Below are 20610 nucleotides of genomic sequence, written 5' to 3'. Positions count from 1 at the left end.
TCCTCCTCACTCACCACATTCAAAACATCACTAAAGACCCACCTGTTCAACGCTGCATTCAACATTCAACCCACAGCATTTAACCCCTGACTATCTCTTCTCCTTCTCCCTCCTTTTGCTTTAAATATTTCCCTATTGATTCTTGTCTTTTTGCAATTGTTGTTTTCATGTATTGTTATGCATTATGTTTTCCACTCTGTCAAAGCGCCTTTGGGCTTCTGGAAAAGCGCTATACAAAATAAATGAATTATTATTATTATTAGTCTTCAAAAAATCAAACCTACATTATGAGGTTAAAATGAGGTTAAACATGTGACGTGTGAGGTTAAAATTTATACCCTATATTCCCTGTCCAGTAGATAGATTTATTTATTCCCTAAGTCCAGTAGGTCATGTACATTTTTATTTTTTTATTTTTTTATTTTTTTTGTATACTGAATCGAGGCTCGTGAAGGAGCTGACATTTACTTCACAAACAAATCAACCAGACAAACAAAATATATAAAAAGAGGGAGCGGAAAACAAGATGGGGAGAGAAGGGGAAGCACACAAACACTTGAGAGCACACAACATTTAAGAGCAGGGAGATGTGTGGGAGGGAGAGGGCTTGGGGGGAGGAGGCGTGGGAAGGGGGGGGGGGGGGGTTCGCATCGATCTGGTCAGCTGTTCTGGAAAAATTCTCACCTCATTCTCTCCTTTTGCTCTACGACGACATTGCCCCTACACTTTCCCCACATAATAATCTTCCACCACTTGCTCTAAACCTCCCCCCTTTTCTTCATCTGAACCACAAATACCACAGGCTTATGCTGAGTGGTAACATGCTCTCCCATCACTGCTGACGTCGCTCTAGTTACCTTAAAAAAAAAATTTGTATTGATGCTCATGGAAGTGTTTTTTGAAAGAGAATTAAGGTTTACCTAAATTTAATGAAAGCAAGATTTTAAGGTTTACCTAAATTTAATGAAAGCAAGATTTTGTTGTGAAAGAGGTTGTTGTCTTTTCTGCAGTAGGTCATGGATGATACAAAGCCATTTTCAGACTGGTTGCAGACTCAAGGCCTGACGATAGAGACAGCCAGAGCCATTGTTACTGAGCTTGACATCAACAGCTCAGGAGCACTTGATGCCTGCTCGGAATCGCTTACAATGAGAGCGGAATTATTCTCGCTGGCCAAGCAGAAGCTCCCTTTTGTGACGTATGCCGAGTTCCGTCGCTTTGTGGAGTCTCGCTGGGAGTTGCAAGATGTCCAGGCAGGAAGCCCGATACTGATGGCTGTGCTGCACTCCATGCTGATCGCCGTGAGCCAAGAGCTTTCCAGCTGTGCTGAGAAACTGGTTTCCTTGGGCTCTGTGCCTGGTTTTGAGGACCAAGATAGTAGTGTGGGAGTTACGGACTTGAGGATATTGAATGTTTGCAGCCTTCAACGTCAAGAGGAAAGCATCAACCCAAAAGTTGGTATGTGATAGTAAACCACCGTTTAGTGAATGGGCCTTGACAATGCCTTTTGTTTGAATGGAATTTTGATTGTTGCAAACCACCTTCGTTCTTTTTGAATAACAGTTGGGATTTAAAGGGAAAAAATAATTGTGTGGGTTTCTGGTACAGTTTTCTCAATTATCTGCCAAACTCTTCATCAGAATTCCCTTCAATCTCTTTTAATTAAATGGCCGAAGAGCATTCTCCCACTCAGTGTATTATTATTATTTTTGTATTCAAGATCAAGGCTCGTGTAAGAGCCAACATTAATCACAAAAAAACAAACTGACACATAAAACATATAATAAAGGGAGCGGGAGACAAGATGGGGAGAGAGGGGGAAGCACACAAGTACATCATTTGAGAGCAGAGACATCGGGAGATCTGTGAGAGGGAGAGGGCTTGGGGGAAGCAGGCGTGGGAAGGGGGGTGAGGGGTGGGAGAGGTATAAAACACATAGACACTGCTAGGACTTCCAGGAAAGAAGTCTATTTCAAAAAAGTGGATCAGGGGTGAATTAACGGGGGTAGAAAAGATGCTGTATAGTGTTTCAGTTATTGTTTTCTTTCCAAATGGGGAAAACAAATTCTGCATTGATGAGATGTGGCTTTGCACAAAGCCAATACTACTTTGATGATGGACAGACAATTAATGATCTTTTTAAAAGAGCAACAAAAGGATAGCGCATTCTAGGTATTTAGCCATGCACTCATACTTACTGTATATTGTTTTTAAAGAATGTTCTCGCTTTTGTAAACTCTTGCATTTGTGCATTTATTTTTGGCTCTGGGTTTAAAGTATTGTCACGTCTACCCTGTAATGAAGACGTCAGGGTGACGGATGGCCAAACGAGCTTCAACTCCAAGGCGTATACCCCAGAATATGGCGGTGTTATCTCTTTGGCACGCGCGGGGGAGGGATGCCAAGGTCCTTACCTGCACGGACGGACGGGACGGGCGTTTATCCGAACCCATGAACAAATAAACGTACAAGACAGGCACGACAAAGAAATGCATGAAATAATGGGTTTAATGAAAAGATTGCAGGCAATTAAAATGAATGCACAGTAAACTAAAATTCCTAAATGAGGTACCTTCCACACTGTCTCATATACAGACACAGGGAAAAATAAAATAAAAGAGAGTGGTGTGGTGAGGTGGCCAATACTCAGCCTGCTCCAACGAGGACAAGCGCGGATGGTCCCCGAGTCTCCGCGAGGTAGCGCACAAGATGGCGCGAATCGCCACACGGCACCCTAAGCCGTGAAGTGGCGGAAACCCGTCCTCCGGTGGTTCCACGCTCCACAAAGCTCCCCTCGTGATACCGACTCTATCCTGAACCGCTCTTGCCCAGTCTTTTCTTTCGCAAGCGCAGACGAGCCAGGAAAATGCAACTGCCAGAGGGAGAGCAATATGTGACCGTCCGCCATGCAGCCAGCACCAGAGAGAGAGAAAAAGCGGGACGTTGACTTTTTCTTCCTCCGTTCTCGAAGGTTTCCTCTGACGTCACGCTCGCTCCAATCAGCACGCGCAATGCAATCACCCATCGCTCCTCAACCAATCCTCATTTGGGGCGTGACCTCACGGCCATTCTTGACGCCAATCGAGAATGTTTGGCTGGGCGGGGTCATAAGGTCTGGGTACTGTCGGCGATTATGGTAGTTGTAATTATGTGCCAATTACATGGCTGGCCGAGTGAGTATTATAAGAACAAAGGGAAAAATCACAAGGGCAATTGCACACTGGGGATTATTCTTAAGCCATACCTAACTAGCATAGCTCCACCGCTTGCATGGAGACACATAAAAGCTTACACGGACATTCGGCCGAACAGGTTCCCTACTTAGTTACATGAAGATGGGCTTCTTTGCTTCACATCATCAGAGCATTCTAAACCTACACACTTCTATCTGGACGAAGGTATTTCGTTACCTACCCCCACACACGTAATAGTTTAAATGCAATATTATGCATGCCTGGTGTTGGCTTAGCGGTTACGGTGCCGGCTTGGGATCCTAGGATCCTGGGTTCGAATCCCGGTCGATCGCTGAATTAACGCCAGGGGGCTTGACTCAGCCTGTCATCCTTCCGAGGTCGGCAAATTGAGTACCAGCTTGCTGGGATGAATGATCCCGGTGTGTACCCCGGTTTAGAATAGGTACACCGTATGCCTGCGCATCGTAGAGGCGACTCAGGGTTGGCGTCAGGAAGGGCATCCGGCCATAAAAACATTGCCTCAAACAGGGAACCATGATTGTCATGGGGCCCGCAAGGCTAACCCCCGCTCTAGCGGGGAAAATGACCTTAAAAACGATCATTCATTATACACTACCAGTCAACAGTTTTAGAACACCTCAATTTTTCCAGTTTTGATTGACATTTACGCAGTTTATTGTCTCAATGTACTCTGAAATTAAGCATAGAACAAATAAACAATTGGACATAAAAAAGAAATCATAAAATCATTTTGTTTAACAAAATTTAATTCAAATTTTTGACTCGGCAAAGTAGCCACCTTTTGCAGATATAACCGCCGAACACACTCATGGCATTCTTTCTGCAATGGAAATCAAATATTGTTCGGGACATTCTTCCCAACACTGTTGCAGAAGTTCCCACAAATGTGTTGCATGTGTAGGTTGCTTTGCTTTCACCCTTCTGTCCTGTTCATCCCAAACCAGCTCGATGGGGTTTAAGTCTAGAGACTGTGCTGGCCATTCCATGATTTGAAGCCTACCGTCTTGTTCTTTTTCTCGAAGGTAGTTTTGACATAGCGTGGAGGTGTGTTTAGGGTCATTATCTTGCTGTAGGGTGAACCCGTGACCAACTTGGCGTATACCAGAGGGTATTGCATGGCGCTGCAAAATGAGCCCTTTTGGTTCAGGGTGCCAGTCACTCTGTGCAAGTCGCCGACTCTGGATCCAGCAAAAGAGCCCCAGACCATCACGCTTCCTCCTCCATGTTTGACAGTTCGTGTCACACACTGAGGAACCATCCTTTCGTCTATTCGACGGCATACAAAAACCCTGCGTGATGAACCAACGATTTCAAATTATGATTCGTCGGTCCATAAGACCTTCTTCCAGTCTTCAGTAGTCCATTGGTGGTGCTTCATGGCCCAGGCAAGCCTCTTTTTCTTATTTTGCCATCTTAGCAATGGCTTTCTTACTGCCAGTCGACCTGTCAAACCTGCATCTCGAAGTCTTCTCTTCACAGTTGAAACGGAGACTTGCTTACTTCAACCAGTGTTAAGCTGTGCTTGAAGCTGTTGTCCTGTGAGCCACCTATCATGCAAGCTGTTGACTCCCAGAAACTTGTCTTCTGATTCTGTTGTGGCTTTGGGTCTGCCAGACCTCTTCCTGTCAGAGTTTCCTCCAGTTTCCAATATACTACTTCCTGCAGTGCAATAGAACCACCTTTAGAGGCCATTTTTCCCCGCAGAGCAGGGGTTGGCCTTTTTCGGGTACCCTGGTCCCCTTTTTGAAGCAATGTTTTATGGCCGGATGCCCTTCCTGACGCCAACCCTCTTTGTCGCCTCTTACGACACGCAGGGATACGGTGTACCTATTCTAACCAGGGTACACACCGGGATGTCTTGAAGACAATACTCATATAGAGTAAATGATACGACACAGCATAATGCTTCAGAGGGTGTAATAACAGTCTGTTCCAATACTGCTTTTATACAGACAGGGGGTTTGTAATCAAGTAATCAGCAGAGGTTGGGACACCTGTAGGAATTGTTTGCATCAACTTTCAAGGTTTAATTTACTTATATTGCTGCAGAACAGCTGTAAGTTGTTAACTCATTACTTGTTCCCTGAAGAAGGCCTTTTTTTTACAATATAACTGTGCAATTTACATTATTTTCCCGTTTTTGCTAACTTAAAGTTTTTTTTAAACCTCAAGCAGTTTACTGCTTACCTTTGTACCATTTCAGGTTATTCACTGGACATTAAACTGCGTAAATTTCAATAAAATTTGGTAAAATTGAGGTGTTCTCAAACCTTTGACCGGTAGTGTATATATATTGTCGCGCGAATCCCTCCAGGTTAATACCAGGGACCGCGGATGGACCAAACGGATCTACTGGAGGCGCCGATCAAACACGGATTTTACTTATGTAGCGCGGGAAGAAGGGAAGAGGAAGAAGCGGTAAAAGCACGTAACTGTGGAAGGGGAACGAACTCGAACGGACACAAGATTTGCAGGGAATGGAAAATAATACAAGGGTTTATTTGCAATCAGGATCGGGACGGGGAACCGGAACGATAAATCTAATTTCTAAATTGGGATCCCACACACCGACTTCAGAAACGAACAAGGGAAAATGAATTAATAAAAGAAAACGTCGTGTACGTGTTAATGCGGGGTGTGAGTGCAGCCTTATCTCGTCTGTAGTCTTGTCCGTCGTCATCTCACGCGGCTCCTTCCGTCGGCCTCCGAGCACCAATGCAAAAGCACCACGCGTCCAACGCACCAAAAGCACCACGCGTCCAACGTAGGCTAGCGAGCTCCACTCAAGGTCGATTTCCAACACGAGGCACAAAGAGACAGGAACGGAGAGATTGCAGGAGGAGAGAACAGTGTCGAGGAGAGGAACAGTGCCAACAGGAATCCAAGCCAAGCGCAGCGCAAAGCACGATCCAAGCCATGAGGGAAGAGAAGGATCCAAGTCAAGCACGAACCGGGCGAAGAGAGCTAGCTTCAATGTCGTCTATGAGAAAAAGCTCCCAAATCGGTGCAGCGCCCCCTTATATCACTTCGCCTGGTGACGTCAGACCGAAGCTTCTTGTCGTTCCCCAAACTTTCCAGCATCTTTCCTCCAATAAATCCCCTCCTCCTCAGTTGCGTCCTCGTGCCTCCGGCGCTGATTGGTTGAGGTTCGTGCCTTCCACGCCAACCAATCACAGGCCTCCCTGTGGCGTGGTCACAGCTCCTCCCACGCGATGTTGCTATGCGAACAGGTGGTGCAGCTAGCGGCAGCCACCATCGGCAGTGCCCCGATCTGGCTTCCTGCCCGTCTTCCAAAGTCGTTGTGGTAAGGGAAAGGGAATTATTTAATGTTGCACTGAGGGCCTATCTAAGTGTTTATGTTGGTGTGCATTGCCATAAGGGACAAAGGTTTGATTACCAGGTGTGACACACAACGGCTGTTATCTTTAATCCCTACAACGACCTAGCACACGAACATCCTGGTATGTTCACAGGTATACTCCTTAACCGACAAACCGGACTAAACACACAGAACTTATTACAGGGCAGATTCCTTATCGCGACAGACAAAGCATGTTACCTATTCAGATCTACCTGACTAGATATTGCTCTACCCTCCCGACATAAGAATATATACAGTGCATACAGAAAATATTCAGACCCCTTCACTTTTTTCACATTTTGTTATGTTGCAGCCTTATGCTGAAATCGTTTAAATTCATTTTTTCCCTCATCAATCTACACTCAATACCCCATAATGACAAAGAGAAAACAGGATTTTAGAAAGTTTTGCAAATTTATTAAAAAGAAAAAACTGAAATATCACATTGACATAAGTATTCATACCCTTTGCTATGACACTTGAAATTTAGCTCAGGTGCCTCCCATTTCTCTTGATCATCTTTGAGATGTTTCTACACCTTGATTGGAGTCCACCTGTGATAAATACAATTGATTGGACATGATTTGGAAGGGCACACACCTGTCTATATAAGGTCTCACAGCTGACAATGCATATCAGAGCAAAAACCAAGCCATGAGGTCGAAGGAACTGCCTGCAGAGCTCAGAGACAGGATTGTGTCGAGGCACAGATCTGGGGAAGCCTACAAAAAAATTTTCTGCTGCATTGAAGGTTCCCAAGAGCACAGTGGCCTCCATAATTCTTAAATGGAAGAAGTTTGGAACAACTGTTACGTGGTCCTCCCGGTGACTACCTGGTCTCGGTGACCCCCGGACCGTGAGAGGAACTCCGCCAGAAAGATCTATTATTTATACGCTTTCGTAACGCAATCCATATGAATTCCAGTCAATAAGAAACCCCCACACCAAGGATCCAGAGTAATCACTAATATATTCCCCCAAGGAATCAACCATCAACAACCATCAACAATCCACAATCAACAATCAATCACCAATGTGATTACGATGGCCATCTTATATATGTGTGTGTCCCCTTTCCCCACTCCCGACCCCTTGGGTACTCACGACCCCTTTTGTCTCTGTCCCTCACAATGTCTCTGGGCCCCTCCTGACCAAGATGATGGTCGGCTTCTCCGCACACGGGCGGTTGAACGGACCCTTCCTGACGTGCTTTCACCGGGCACGTCCTGTACCGGGAACAACGGCTGCAGCACGCACCTCCTGGCCAAGCAAAGCGGGTAATGTAAAGCAGGCAAAGCAACACGCGGCTTGCCCAGCGCGCGCGGTCCAAGGTGCGACCCGTACGCGGCCTTGTAGACGGCGAGGCGAACTGTGCCAGCTGCTTGGTTCCGTGCACGAACCCACAGTGACTGGACGTGTCAAAGGGTAGTTACACGTCCCGGTAACTCCTCTCGCCAGACGGGCTTTGAAACGCCGATTCTCTTACGTTGCTCAATCGATACCGCTCGCCTCCGAGCTCGGCCAGCAAGAAGAAGAATCGTCGCGTCTCCAGGACCTCGTGTCTTTTCTTCTTCCGTTTCCGGTCTCCTTTTTCTCAGAAGGGCTCCTGACCCTTTAATCACAACAACCTTTAATCGACTACACATTGATAAGCAAAGCCCGGAATAGTAATTCACATACATTCACATAAATATGTAACACTCCCCCCCTTCAAGAAAGAAAGTTTGAACCCAGCGAAAACTTTCTTTGCCGGCCAACTTGGATAAACAAACCATATAACTCACCCCCCCCCCCCCCCCCCAACTCATCAGTTCCCCCCGGGCACAGTCATCACTTAAAAATAAAGCAACAAAATTTCACACGATCCCCTAGATTAATTCCCTCTGGACCAAGCGTCAACCACTTCTAGTTTCTCTTGAATGACGGTTAAGAGGTGGTGACCAAAGCCCCCAAATTTAAACCTCTCTATAGCACTTTTTCGGGAGGCCCAGCGGAATATTCCCTACATGGACGCCTTAAGGAATGTGGAGTTCACGGTTAGTCCGGGGAGGAAAGTTCATTACATGGACGCCTTTAAGAACGTGGAGTTCACGGTTAGTCCGTGCAGGAAAGTTCACTACCTGGACGCCTTTAAGAACGTGGCGTTCACGGTTAGTCCGTGTAGGAGCCCCGGCTCGGCGGCTCCCCCGTATATAGTGCTTCAACTTCTCCAGACTCCTAACCGTTATGGTGGGACCCCTTGTCCCAGCCGTTACCTGACTGGCGGTCTCTTTCTCGGCCAGTGCTCTGACATTCATTCTTTCGGGAGGTGCCGTAACTCTGGGAGCCTCCATCGTAATATCGGCTGCTGCCAACCCCAAAACTACTGCCAAGTTGTCCTCTTCTGTAGACCTCTCGACGCCTACGAAAGGCCTTCCCTACTGTTATGGTCCGACCCTCCAAATCCTTACCATTCCAATTCTTCTCTGCCTCCCTGGCGTCTCTTGTGCTTGCAAACGTGACAAAGCCGAACCCTCTTGACCGTTGCGTTTCCCTGTCTTTTACCACCCGCACTTCCACCAGCGGCCCATATCTGTTGAAGACAGAGGTCAGAACTTCTTCCTCTGTGTTGAAGTTCAGTCCCCCTACAAATAACTTGGAACTTTTGTCGCCATCCTGAGCTGGTGGGGTGTTATTTTCCCTGCTGTGCTCTTTACCAACCCTCGGGTTACCATAAATTTGCCCCCCGGCCAAATCATTCCCGATAATCACAGATACTCCCTCTACAGGAAGCGTGGCTTGTAAACCGACGGTGACCGGTCCTGACACCAAATCGGATTCCAAATGGATGACATGAAGTGGGGCACTAACACAGCCACCGATCCCTTGTAACCGAACACTATCACCAGTTGCGGTACTCTTTGACAATGGCAAAATGCCTTCAAGCATTAAGGATTGATGGGCTCCTGTGTCCCTCAAAACCCTAACCGGTCTTGGGTTAGTCAAGTCTCCCTTGAGTGAGACCAACCCCTCATAAATAAATGGTTGGTAACTCTTCTGTGGGCGATTTCTTACGTTTGCCATCGCATTCGGAGTTGTACTAGTCGGACTCCGCTCTGGGTCTTCCCTTTTCATGAGGTAACAACTGGACATCGTGTCCAGGTTTCTTGCAAAAAGCGCAAGTAGGCCCGGAGGAAAAACTCGTGGTCTGCCTCGGGCCCCCCGAAAAATAAGTTTGTCTTGTGCCCACAGCCCTCTGATTTCGAACAGGTGGGGTATCCACGTTGTCCCCATAATCCTCTCGAGGCCGCCGCCATGTATTGTCGTTCTCCGCACCTGCTGTTCCCCACCTCCCCTGCGGAGATCTAGGCGAGGAGTTAGTTTCATGGACCCCTATCCGGTGTGTTAAGGCATAATCATCTGCCAGGGTGGCTGCGTCCCACAACTTCGGTACTTTCTTTTCCTGCAGGTACACTTTGATGTCCTCGTGGACACACTGTTGAAATTCCTCCACCAGGATCAAGTCACGCAATGTTTCGAAGTCTTTCCCGACTCCTTTTGACTCACACCACCGATCAAACATGTTTTCTTTCACTCTGGCAAACTCCACATGGGTCTCACTCTCCCTCTTCCTGGCATTCCTGAATTTTTGCCGGTAAGCTTCCGGAACCAACTCATAGGCTTTGAGGATGTGCTTCTTCAATACCTCATAATCTGCACATTGGTCCATTGGTAGCGCCGAATAAATCTCTTGAGCTTTTCCCACCAGCACACTTTGCACTAGTATGGTCCAGGCCTCCTCCGGCCAGTTTAACTGTCGAGCCACTTTCTCAAAGTGTGGAAAAAATTTAGCGACTTCCCTTTCACTGAAGGGTGGAACCAGCCTCACATGTCTGCCCACATCCCAGGTGTTCTGGCTAGGTGTTGACCCCGTCAGCAAGGGTGGTACCTCTCCCCGTTCTCTCATTAACTCCAGCTCCTTGAATTTAATTTCTTGCTGAAGCTCCATGTCACGTTCCTTTAATTCCCTTTCCGCTTTTCTCTCCTCTGCTTCGAGGTCCCTTGCAGCTCTCCTCTCCTCTGCTTTTCTCCCTTCCAACCTTTCCTGGAGTTCTCGTTCCACTCTCCTTTCCTCTGCTTGTTTCTCTTCTCTCCTCTCTTCTGCTTTCCTTTCTTCTTCTGCTCTTTCCTTTTCTGCTTTCCTTTCTTCTTCTGCTCTTTCCTTTTCTGCTTTCCTTTCTTCTTCTGCTAACCTTTCCTGGAGTTCTCGTTCCACTCTCCTTTCCTCTGCTTGTTTCTCTTCTCTCCTCTCTTCTGCTTTCCTTTCTTCTTCTGCTCTTTCCTTTTCTGCTTTCCTTTCTTCTTCTGCTCTTTCCTTTTCTGCTTTCCTTTCTTCTTCTTTTAACCTTTCCTGGAGTTCTCGTTCCACTCTCCTTTCCTCTGCTTGTTTCTCTTCTCTCCTCTCTTCTGCTTTCCTTTCTTCTTCTTTAATCCGTTCCTGGCTCCGTAATTGCAACTCCAGTTTCCGGAGCTCAACGTCTTCTGGTTCTTCGGGTAGCCACTGCCAGGCTAACTCGTCCCATGTTCCTACTCCCACCATAGACTGTATCACCGTGGTCTGCAACTCTGCCTTCCTCAAATTAGTTCGGACCTCCAAGTTAAAATGTTTGGCCAATTTCAAGAGGTCCGCTTTTAGTAACGCTCGGAACTGTGCCTCACTAGGTGTTACCGCAAAGTTCTGTGCAACAAACGCCATGGTGACTATCGTTAACACCTGTTAACCTTCACCCAAGACTTTACCAGAATTTCTCAAAAATTTACCAATTCATAATTAATTACCGTAAAATTCGGACTATTAGCCGCAACTTTTTCCCTCAACTTTGACCTCTGCGGCTAAAATAACGATGCGGCTTGTTTATGGAATTTTCATAAACTTGGAGTGAATGAATCCATGATCAGACGTTGGAGAAAGCAGAGGGGCGAACTTTCTCGCTGCAAAAAGTCAACAAAGGCTTTCAGAGGTAGGAAATGCCGATGGCCCGAACTGGAAGACGAACTTGAAGACTGGGTTAACACACAGAGAGTGGATGGTCGGGGTGTTTCTACTGTTCAGATTAGACTCAAAGCAAGATCGATCGCTGCAGAAAAGAAAATAGAAGAATTTCAGGGCAGGCAGTCATGGTGTTTCAGATTTATGAAACGCAAAGGTCTTTCTGTCAGAGCACGAACGACTCTCTGTCAACAACTCCCTCCTGACTTCGAAGAAAAAATCGCAAACTTTCGGAACTACACGCAGGAGAAAATAGCAGAGAAAGTCATTGCTCCGCAGGACATAATTAATATGGATGAGGTCCCTCTGACCTTTGACCTACCTCTCAATCGGACTGTAAACAAAAAAGGCAACCGTGATTGAATTTGTGCTTTGCGCGCGTCTGACAAGTTTCTGTGGCTGTCGAGTTTCTCACTTTTTGTGGGTAATAAATGGTTGCGGCTTATAAACCAGTGCGGCGTGTGTGTGTTTAAATTCCAGTTTTAAAAAAAAATTAGGGGATGCGGCTTATATAACGATGCGCTCAATGGTCCGAAATTTACGGTAATAAATTTTAATTAATAAAAACTATTATTTTATTATGTTATACAATTTTAAATCCCGGACGAGCCCCCAATTCTGTTACGTGGTCCTCCCGGTGACTACCTGGTCTCGGTGACCCCCGGACCGTGAGAAGAACTCCGCCAGAAAGATCTATTATTTATACGCTTTCGTAACGCAATCCATATGAATTCCAGTCAATAAGAAACCCCCACACCAAGGATCCAGAGTAATCACTAATATATTCCCCCAAGGAATCAACCATCAACAACCATCAACAATCCACAATCAACAATCAATCACCAATGTGATTACGATGGCCATCTTATATATGTGTGTGTCCCCTTTCCCCACTCCCGACCCCTTGGGTACTCACGACCCCTTTTGTCTCTGTCCCTCACAGTCTCTGGGCCCCTCCTGACCAAGATGATGGTCGGCTTCTCCGCACACGGGCGGTTGAACGGACCCTTCCTGACGTGCTTTCACCGGGCACGTCCCGTACAGGGAACAACGGCTGCAGCGCGCACCTCCTGGCCAAGCAAAGCAGGTAATGTAAAGCAGGCAAAGCAACACGCGGCTTGCCCAGCGCGCGCGGCCCAAGGTGCGACCCGTACGCGGCCTTGTAGACGGCGAGGCGAACTGTGCCAGCTGCTTGGTTCCGTGCACGAACCCACAGTGACTGGACGTGTCAAAGGGTAGTTACACGTCCCGGTAACTCCTCTCGCCAGACGGGCTTTGAAACGCCGATTCTCTTACGTTGCTCAATCGATACCGCTCGCCTCCGAGCTCGGCCAGCAAGAAGAAGAATCGTCGCGTCTCCAGGACCTCGTGTCTTTTCTTCTGCCGTTTCCGGTCTCCTTTTTCTCAGAAGGGCTCCTGACCCTTTCATCACAACAACCTTTAATCGACTACACATTGATAAGCAAAGCCCGGAATAGTAATTCACATACATTCACATAAATCCTAGAGCTGGCCGCCCAGCCAAACTGAGCAATCGGGGGAGAAGGGCCTTGGTAAGAGAGGTGACCAAGAACCCGATGGTCACTCTTGCTGAGCTCCAGAGATCCTGTGTGGAGATGGGAGAAACTTCCAGAAGGACAACCATCACTGCAACACTCCACCGATCTGGGGTTTATGGCAGAGTGGCCAGACGGAAGCCTCTCCTCAGTGAAAGCCACATGAAAGCCCGCTTGGAGTTTGAAAAAAAGCACCTAAAGGACTCTCAGACTGTGAGAAACAAACTTAAGGCTGCAACATAACAAAATGTGAAAAAAGTGAAGGGGTCTGAATACTTTCTGAATGCACTGTGTGTATATATATATATATACACATACATATACATATATATATATATATATATATATATATATATATATATATATATATATATATATATATATATATATATATATATATATACAGGCAGTCCCCGGGTTACGAACGCCCGACTTAGGAACGCCCGTACTTATGTACCGACCTCCGTAAAGCCTATTATTAAAAAAATAGTTTTTTTTTTGTTTGTTGTTTTGTTGTATACAGAATCGAGGCTTGTGAAAGAGCTAACATTTATCACACAGAGAAAAAATCAGACACACAAAGTATATAATAAGGGGAGCAGTAGACAAGAGAAATATGAGAAAAGCTCTGTTAAAAGCCACCTTTGATGTTTACTTTAAGAAAATTGACCAGCACCAGGTCCATCCTCTCCAGCACCAGGTCCATCCTCTCCAATACCAGGCCCATCATCTCGGAGAGATATATCAAGGTATGATCGTTTCAAGGTTTGCAAAACATCAATTGGAACGAGAGTAAGTGTTAACCTTTCATCATTATCTTTTCTTTTCTATCTAAACAGTTTAAGAAATGTTTCTTTCATGTTTTTTTATACCTATAGATGTTTTAGGTAAAATATATACTATATACTAAGACAAACATTTGACTAATTGACGCTAGATGTGAACCGTACGCAACTGTTCCGACTTACGTACAAATTCGACTTACAGACAGACTTAAAAACGGAACTCGTTCGTAACCCGGGGACTGCCTGTATAGTGTATATACAGGGTGAGTCAAAAGTAGCACCCGATTTCTGTTTATATATATATATATATATATATATGTATATATATTTCTGTCAGTTGATTGGTTGTTTGACATTTGTATTACAGTGTACAAGAAGGCATAAATAAATGAATGACATGTTTATCTAACCATTTATTCGGGGGGAAATTATTACGGAAGTGTACCAAGCTGTTTTACTTGCAATTTTCAAAGTGCCCTCCCTCGTGATCGATGCACAATTGCAGCCGAGCAGGCACAGAGTGGCACACATGCTTGCAGAGTTCGATATCAATTTCCTCAAACTTTGCAGTGATTTGAGCCTTCAATTCCTGAATGGTACGAGGCTTTTCACGATAAACAAGGTCTTTCATGAGCCCCCAAAGAAAGAAATCTGGAGGTGTAAGTTCTTGGGAGCGTTATAAGGAACGTTATAAGTAAGCGTCTAGGGAGCGTAAGGTCTAAATGGTTAGATAAACATGTCATTCATTTATTTATACCTTCTTGTACACTGTAATACAAATGTCAAACAAACAATCAACTGACACAAATATATATATATATATATATATTATATATTGTTGCGGATCTCAGCGCCGGCCTTTCCCCTTACCAAGGGGAGATTAGTCCCCTTGTCTTTTACTAGCCGACGGGACCCGGGACCTATGATGTCCTTCCCGGACAGCGTTAAATAGGGTTTTAGGACTATGAATTCGCTATTACCTAAGTACTAACGCTGACCGGAAACGAGGAAATACGCCCCGCCCGAATCACGGGTGTTAGTGTAAACGCCGAGCGGTAGCGACCCGTGACCTGAGCTGTTAGCAATGATTAACCCGATCCAAGCGGTTCGTAATCGTGCCACGCTTACCCAATGGAGAAAATGACTGCAACGGTCGAATTTGGAAGAAAGGAATAACAGAATTTATTTACCCTTTGTACAACAAGAAGAAGAATACACAGTGCAGCCTTAAACAGTCTTAACTTATCCCTGGACAAACGGGCCCGTTCACTCTCAGACACACTCACACGGGGTTGCAGACGAACAGGTCGATGGTCCAGGGATGGCGTCCAGGCAGCTCGCTCTCCGGTCCCCAACTCGCACCGCGAAGTAGATGAACCCAGCGGCCAGGAGCTCTCCACGTGTCGTTTTTGCGCACGGGATTATCACAGGGCGAACGGTAGGCTGGCCTTGGCGATTACACGTGCGGCTCAGCCGCGTACGTAATAAGCGAATAGTTCGTAATAGTTCAATTAGCGTGAACAATGCGCTTCGCAATCAAGGCTCGAAACTGTGGTGCGCACGCCAGTCTTCTTAATGCAGTTCTCGCACGAGTGCTCCGGATCAGTTCTCATACACAGCGCAATTCACCCAACGGGTCCTCTGCGAGCAAGTCCTTCTCTTAGCTCAACTCAGACCTGCGCATCCCTTCTCATCTCTCAACTCTCTACGAGTGCCTCTCCCTTCTCATCTCCACTCATATCCGGTGGGGGCCTCGCGCCAAGGGTTTTATTGCCACGCCCTTGGAACCCTCTCAAACTCACCAGACGTTTCTTGCCACGCCCTATCAAGCCATGCCCACCGAGTACTGGTTGGCTGTTGCCCTTACCGTCACCGCCTTCTGACGTGCTGCTTGATGCGGCCACACCTCGACCCTCGCGCTCCTCCCCCTTTTCAGGCCTACCTCGTGGTTACCCGACTAGCTTCGAGCGAAACCAAGGGCAGCGAACGCTGCTGGCGGCCAAAGCGTAACAAACTGCTGCAGGTAGCCCAAAGCGTAACAAACTTGAGGGATGCCAGATGGAGCGTGGGATCGAGTTCGCCCATAGATAGAAATTGGAGGGTGGCCGCAAAATGAAAGGACCTAAGCTTATTATTTCTTTACACAACACAGATGTCACTAGGGAAATGGCCTACTCTTACACATACTATGACATAACTCATTCTAATGGGCCTACGTGTTGCTTGTGGACTAACTATGGGGGGCAAACCTTTAACCTTTAATGATGTTATATGTACAATTCTCAAAACCTCAACAATTACTCCGAAGGCGATGCCCAATTGCGGATTTTATATATGCGGCGGAAGAAAGGGGAGGAGGAAGCTGAAGCTCTACTGTCACGATCGCCGGCAGTCCCAAAGCCTGCAAAGAAAATAACTCACACGAACCGGATTTTAAATGTACAAAAATAAACAGGTTTATTTTACGGAATGCCGGTAACAAGAAAAACGCGACGGTAAAACTAAATTCCTAACCGGGACGTCCCCCACACCAGACTTTAAAACACAGACGAAGGGAAAGGTAAACTGGATAAAATAAGTGTGATTATTTAGTGCACTTATCTCTGATAAGCTCATGGGGTCTCGTCAGGAATCGTCAAGGCCCCGTGTGCGCAGTCTGGACCCGGTGGTGTTCTTGGCGGGAAGAAGGCCGCAGTCCGCTCGCACGCGCTGCCAGGCTTCACCGGGCGTCTCGCTCACCCCGGCCACGTCACGCTGTCGCGCTCGTCCACGCGTTGTCTCTGCCTGTCAACTGTAGCTATCAATGCCCAGACGACAGACGAACAGGAGAATGGTGTGACGATTGCGGCACACAATCGCTTTTGCTGGTAAAGCTGCCTCTGACGGGGAATGCAGACAAAAAGGATCCAAAGAGAAAGAGCAAAATGCCGGCCAGAGAGTTCTTTTAACGTCTGGTCATGACGTCATCGGCGTTTCTCCACCAATCCACGCAGGTCACCACTACCTTGTTCAGCTCTCCACCTATCGGCGCGCAGTCCACCTCTGACGTCATTTGTGGTCCTTGCCAATCGGCGCTCTGCTTCCTCCTCGGCCTTCCCTCCACCAATCAGCGGGTAGCTTCTTGCTCCTACCTTCCTGTTGGTCAACTCACACCCAATAGCGAGTTGCTTCTTGCTCTGCCCTGGCCAATCACGGCTCCTCGGGGCGTGTCTTCGGCCTGCCTGGCTTCCGTGGCGATGTAGCTGGTGCGTCCAAATGGCTGTGCTCAGAACTGTCTTCCGGTTGGTTTTACAATTATTATTTAGTGCAATCTGTTGGCGATTCTTACTGGTGTCTACGGTGCGGTGCCATAAGGGAAAAGGATAAATCACATAGGGTAAGACATACAGGGATAATTTATCCTTATTCCCTAAGCTAAATAACATGCCCCGCCCCCTCGTGATGGGGACAGATATACAAATTAATCCGACATCCGGGCTAAACAAATACTTATTAATGGGTTGATTCTACCCGATATCCGGAGCATGTTAATTTATACATCCTACCTGTTCTAAAGTATCGCTACCCCACTGACATAACAATATATATATATATTATTAGATTAATTATTAAATTATTAGATTAATTGGAAGCTTGGCATATACTGTACATTGAGACCACCGCTACTTGTTTATTTCCAGGAAAAATGAATGTAGATGCAGAAGAACATCTCTTCTTGAATGATGTGGAATCCATATTGGATGCATCAAGCCAAATGAAGAAAGATATGACTCAATGTGTCAATGATGACGATGAAGTTAATGGGTCCATACAGACTGAAACTGGTAAGAGCCAAATTACCCTTATATCGTTTTATATTCATTTTGTTGTGACTTCATTTTATTTTCTAGATAAGTGTATTAACAGCTTGTAATGGAACTTTAATAGAGATGGAGGGTGAAAAAACCTTCACACAAAAAGTCGACGGTCTTTAACATGATTACAAGGATTTGAAAGAATGGATGAATCAACATTGTTTATGGGATTAAACTTGTGTTTACATGTTCGTATATTTCCATTGTGCCTCAGGAATAGACTCCCTTCGCCATAAGACAAAATCAAACGTATTTTTATTTTTGAAAAAAACATAACTTAGGCATGTTTGCTAATGGGCCATTCACTGGAGTACATAAAGGTAATTTTAATAGTTCAGTACTATACATCCAGCCAAACCAACAGTTATTACCTCCGTCACCAAAGTTGGATGGAGGTTATGTTTTCACCCCTGTCTGTTTGTCTGTCTTTGTCTGTGAACAAAATATCTCAAAAAGTTGTGGAGGGTTTCGGACAAAATTTGGCAGAGATGTGGCGTATGTGACAAGGACGAAATTATTAGATTTTGGTGAAGATCCGGATTCGGATCCGGCTACTATAATTTTTTATGCGCTTCTTCACCATTGGGAGATAGGGCCAAAAACGATACATAGCAGTATATCTCAAAAAGTTGTGGACGAATTTGGACGAAACTTGGTGGACATGTTGGATGTCTGACAAGGACGATTCGATTCGATTTTGGTGAAAATCTGAATGTGGATTCGGATATGGGAATTATTTAATTTTTAAAGTGATTCTTCACCATTGGGAGATTGGGCCAAAAACGATACATAGGATATCTCAAAAAGTTATGGATGGATTTAGACAAAATTTGTTGGACAGGTTGTGTGTGTGACAAGGAAGAATCATTTCAATTTTGGTGAAGATCCGGATCTGGATCCATCAAGTAGAATTTTTTAAAAGTGATTCTTCACCATTGAGTGATGTGGCCAACCAGGCGAAGGTATGCTCTCTACTAATTGCCGTTGTAATTCATCCTGTGTACCCCACCCCAGCCCTCTCTCTTCCACAGAACTCCTGAAGTCCCTGTTCTCTACTGTTGTTGTACTTCCCTCTCTCTCTCCCCCCTCTTTTCTCTCACTCCCTCTATTACAAATTATATGTGTTAGTTCTCATACGAGCCTAGACTATGTATGTATACAAAAAACAAGACCAAAAGTCTAACAGCGGTGTATCCGGCCTTGTAAAATATTATAAACCACAAACCCACACACATGATTAGCTTTTTAAACAGTCGTGAATGCTGTTTATAACATTAAAGAAAGAAATTTGGAGGAATCCCGACATCCATGAGGTAAGTTTTACTTACAGAACTGAGGGAAGATCTACTGTAATCTATATACCCCACAAGGGTTGGAGGTGTGCTCATTTACCAAGCAGCTAGCTAGCGCTTGCCAAGCTAGCCGTTCCTTAAGGGTTTTGAATGCAGTGCTTGCTCGAATGCTTTAACCACTTGGCGATCTCTCCACAACAAACTTGGTAAATAAACACACACCCAATGTTCTTGAGACCCGACCCCAAAGCGGAATGACCTTTCCTACCGCTCTCAAAGTGAGGGGTGTTTACGCCGTAATGACATCATATACGTAATGACAATGACATAGCTGGACACAAAACTGTTGCTACTTTAATATATATATTAAAGCGCGGCGTTTCGCGCGCTGCTTGCGAGCAAGGAGGAAGCGGACAAGCGGTAACTTATAAGCGTCTTTATTTCAGGAGCTCACTGTAACACTGGCGCGCTCCGGGCTGCGCGCCCGGTGTATATCATGAGGCCACGCCTACCCCTCGGGCGTGGCCACCGCCCACTTGGTGCGCGGAATGATGTCACCACGCCAGTGGGCTTTTGTGTCCGCCACACGCGCCCCCCCAGAATTCCCGCGCACCTGGAGGGCCAGTTTGCGGGGCAGACGAATGACCCGGCCGAAGCGCCCCCTGGCGATCGGCGGCGTCCGGGGTGCAGGGATGCCAGGTGGGATGCCCCTGGCTGCCCCTGGGATGGGTGCAGGACCGGGGGGCGGCGCGGCGGGGCTGGGCGGTGCCGGGGGTCCGCCCGCAGGGGGGCGGCCACTGGCGGTGGATGGTCCACGTCGAGGTGGGCCGGCTTGAGGCGGTCTACCGAAACGCGGTCAGGAGTACCGCCGATGTCCAGGGTGAAGTGCTTCGCCCCGGTCTCCAGCACGCGGAAAGGCCCGTCGTACGGGGGCCGCAGTGGTGTCCGGTGGGCATCGTGGCGGATGAAGACGTACTCCGCCGTGCGAAGCTCCGGGGCGACGTGCGTCGGTGGGTGCCCGTGGCATGCCGTTGGCACCGGGGCGAACCTCTGGGCGGTCTCTTGCAATGCGGAGCCAAGAGCAAGAGCGGTCTCTTGCCACGGCACCATGGTCCAAGAGGACCATGGTGCCGTGGAGTCGGGGAGGAACTCGCCCGGCACCCGCAGCGGTTGCCCGAAGACCAACTCCGCCGCGGATGCGCGCAGGTCCTCCTTGGGCGCCGTCCGGAGGCCCAGCAGGACCCAGGGGAGCCTGTCGACCCAGCCGCCGTCGCGGAGGGTGGCCCGGAGCGCGGCCTTCAATGAGCGGTGAAATCGCTCACACAGGCCGTTAGCCTGGGGGTGGTAGGCCGTGGTTCGGTGCAGCCGGACCCCGAGCCCCTGCGCGACCGCCCCCCAGAGCTCCGAGGTGAACTGGGGGCCGCGGTCGGACGAGATGTCTGAGGGAGCGCCGAACCGGGCGACCCAGGTGGCGATGAAAGCCTGCGCGACATCGGCCGCCGTTGTCGACGCCAAGGG

General features: G+C 47.2%; 2 protein-coding genes across 3 annotated transcripts in view; one reads left to right on the top strand and one right to left on the bottom strand.

Moving 5' to 3' along the window:
• Window positions 1–20610, bottom strand: part of LOC144892419 (uncharacterized) — a 748105-nt gene that overhangs the window by 615491 nt on the left and 112004 nt on the right. The gene's annotated exons all lie outside the window — the stretch shown is intronic.
• Window positions 1–20610, top strand: part of LOC137426762 (uncharacterized) — a 79395-nt gene that overhangs the window by 32548 nt on the left and 26237 nt on the right. For both annotated transcript variants that reach the window (XM_068115618.2, XM_068115619.2), the window contains exons 2-3: window positions 1011–1458; window positions 17627–17770. In XM_068115618.2, the coding sequence (XP_067971719.1) occupies window positions 1017–1458; window positions 17627–17770 (586 nt within the window). In that variant the 5' untranslated portion in view covers window positions 1011–1016. The remainder of the gene's footprint in view (window positions 1–1010; window positions 1459–17626; window positions 17771–20610) is intronic.

The sequence above is a fragment of the Myxine glutinosa genome, chromosome 5 (genome assembly GCF_964187855.1).
Source record: "Myxine glutinosa chromosome 5, kmMyxGlut1.1, whole genome shotgun sequence".
NCBI classification, from domain to species: Eukaryota; Metazoa; Chordata; class Myxini; order Myxiniformes; family Myxinidae; genus Myxine; species Myxine glutinosa.
The sequence above is the reverse complement of the archived record's forward strand: the minus strand, read 5'-3'. Positions and strand labels throughout refer to the sequence as shown.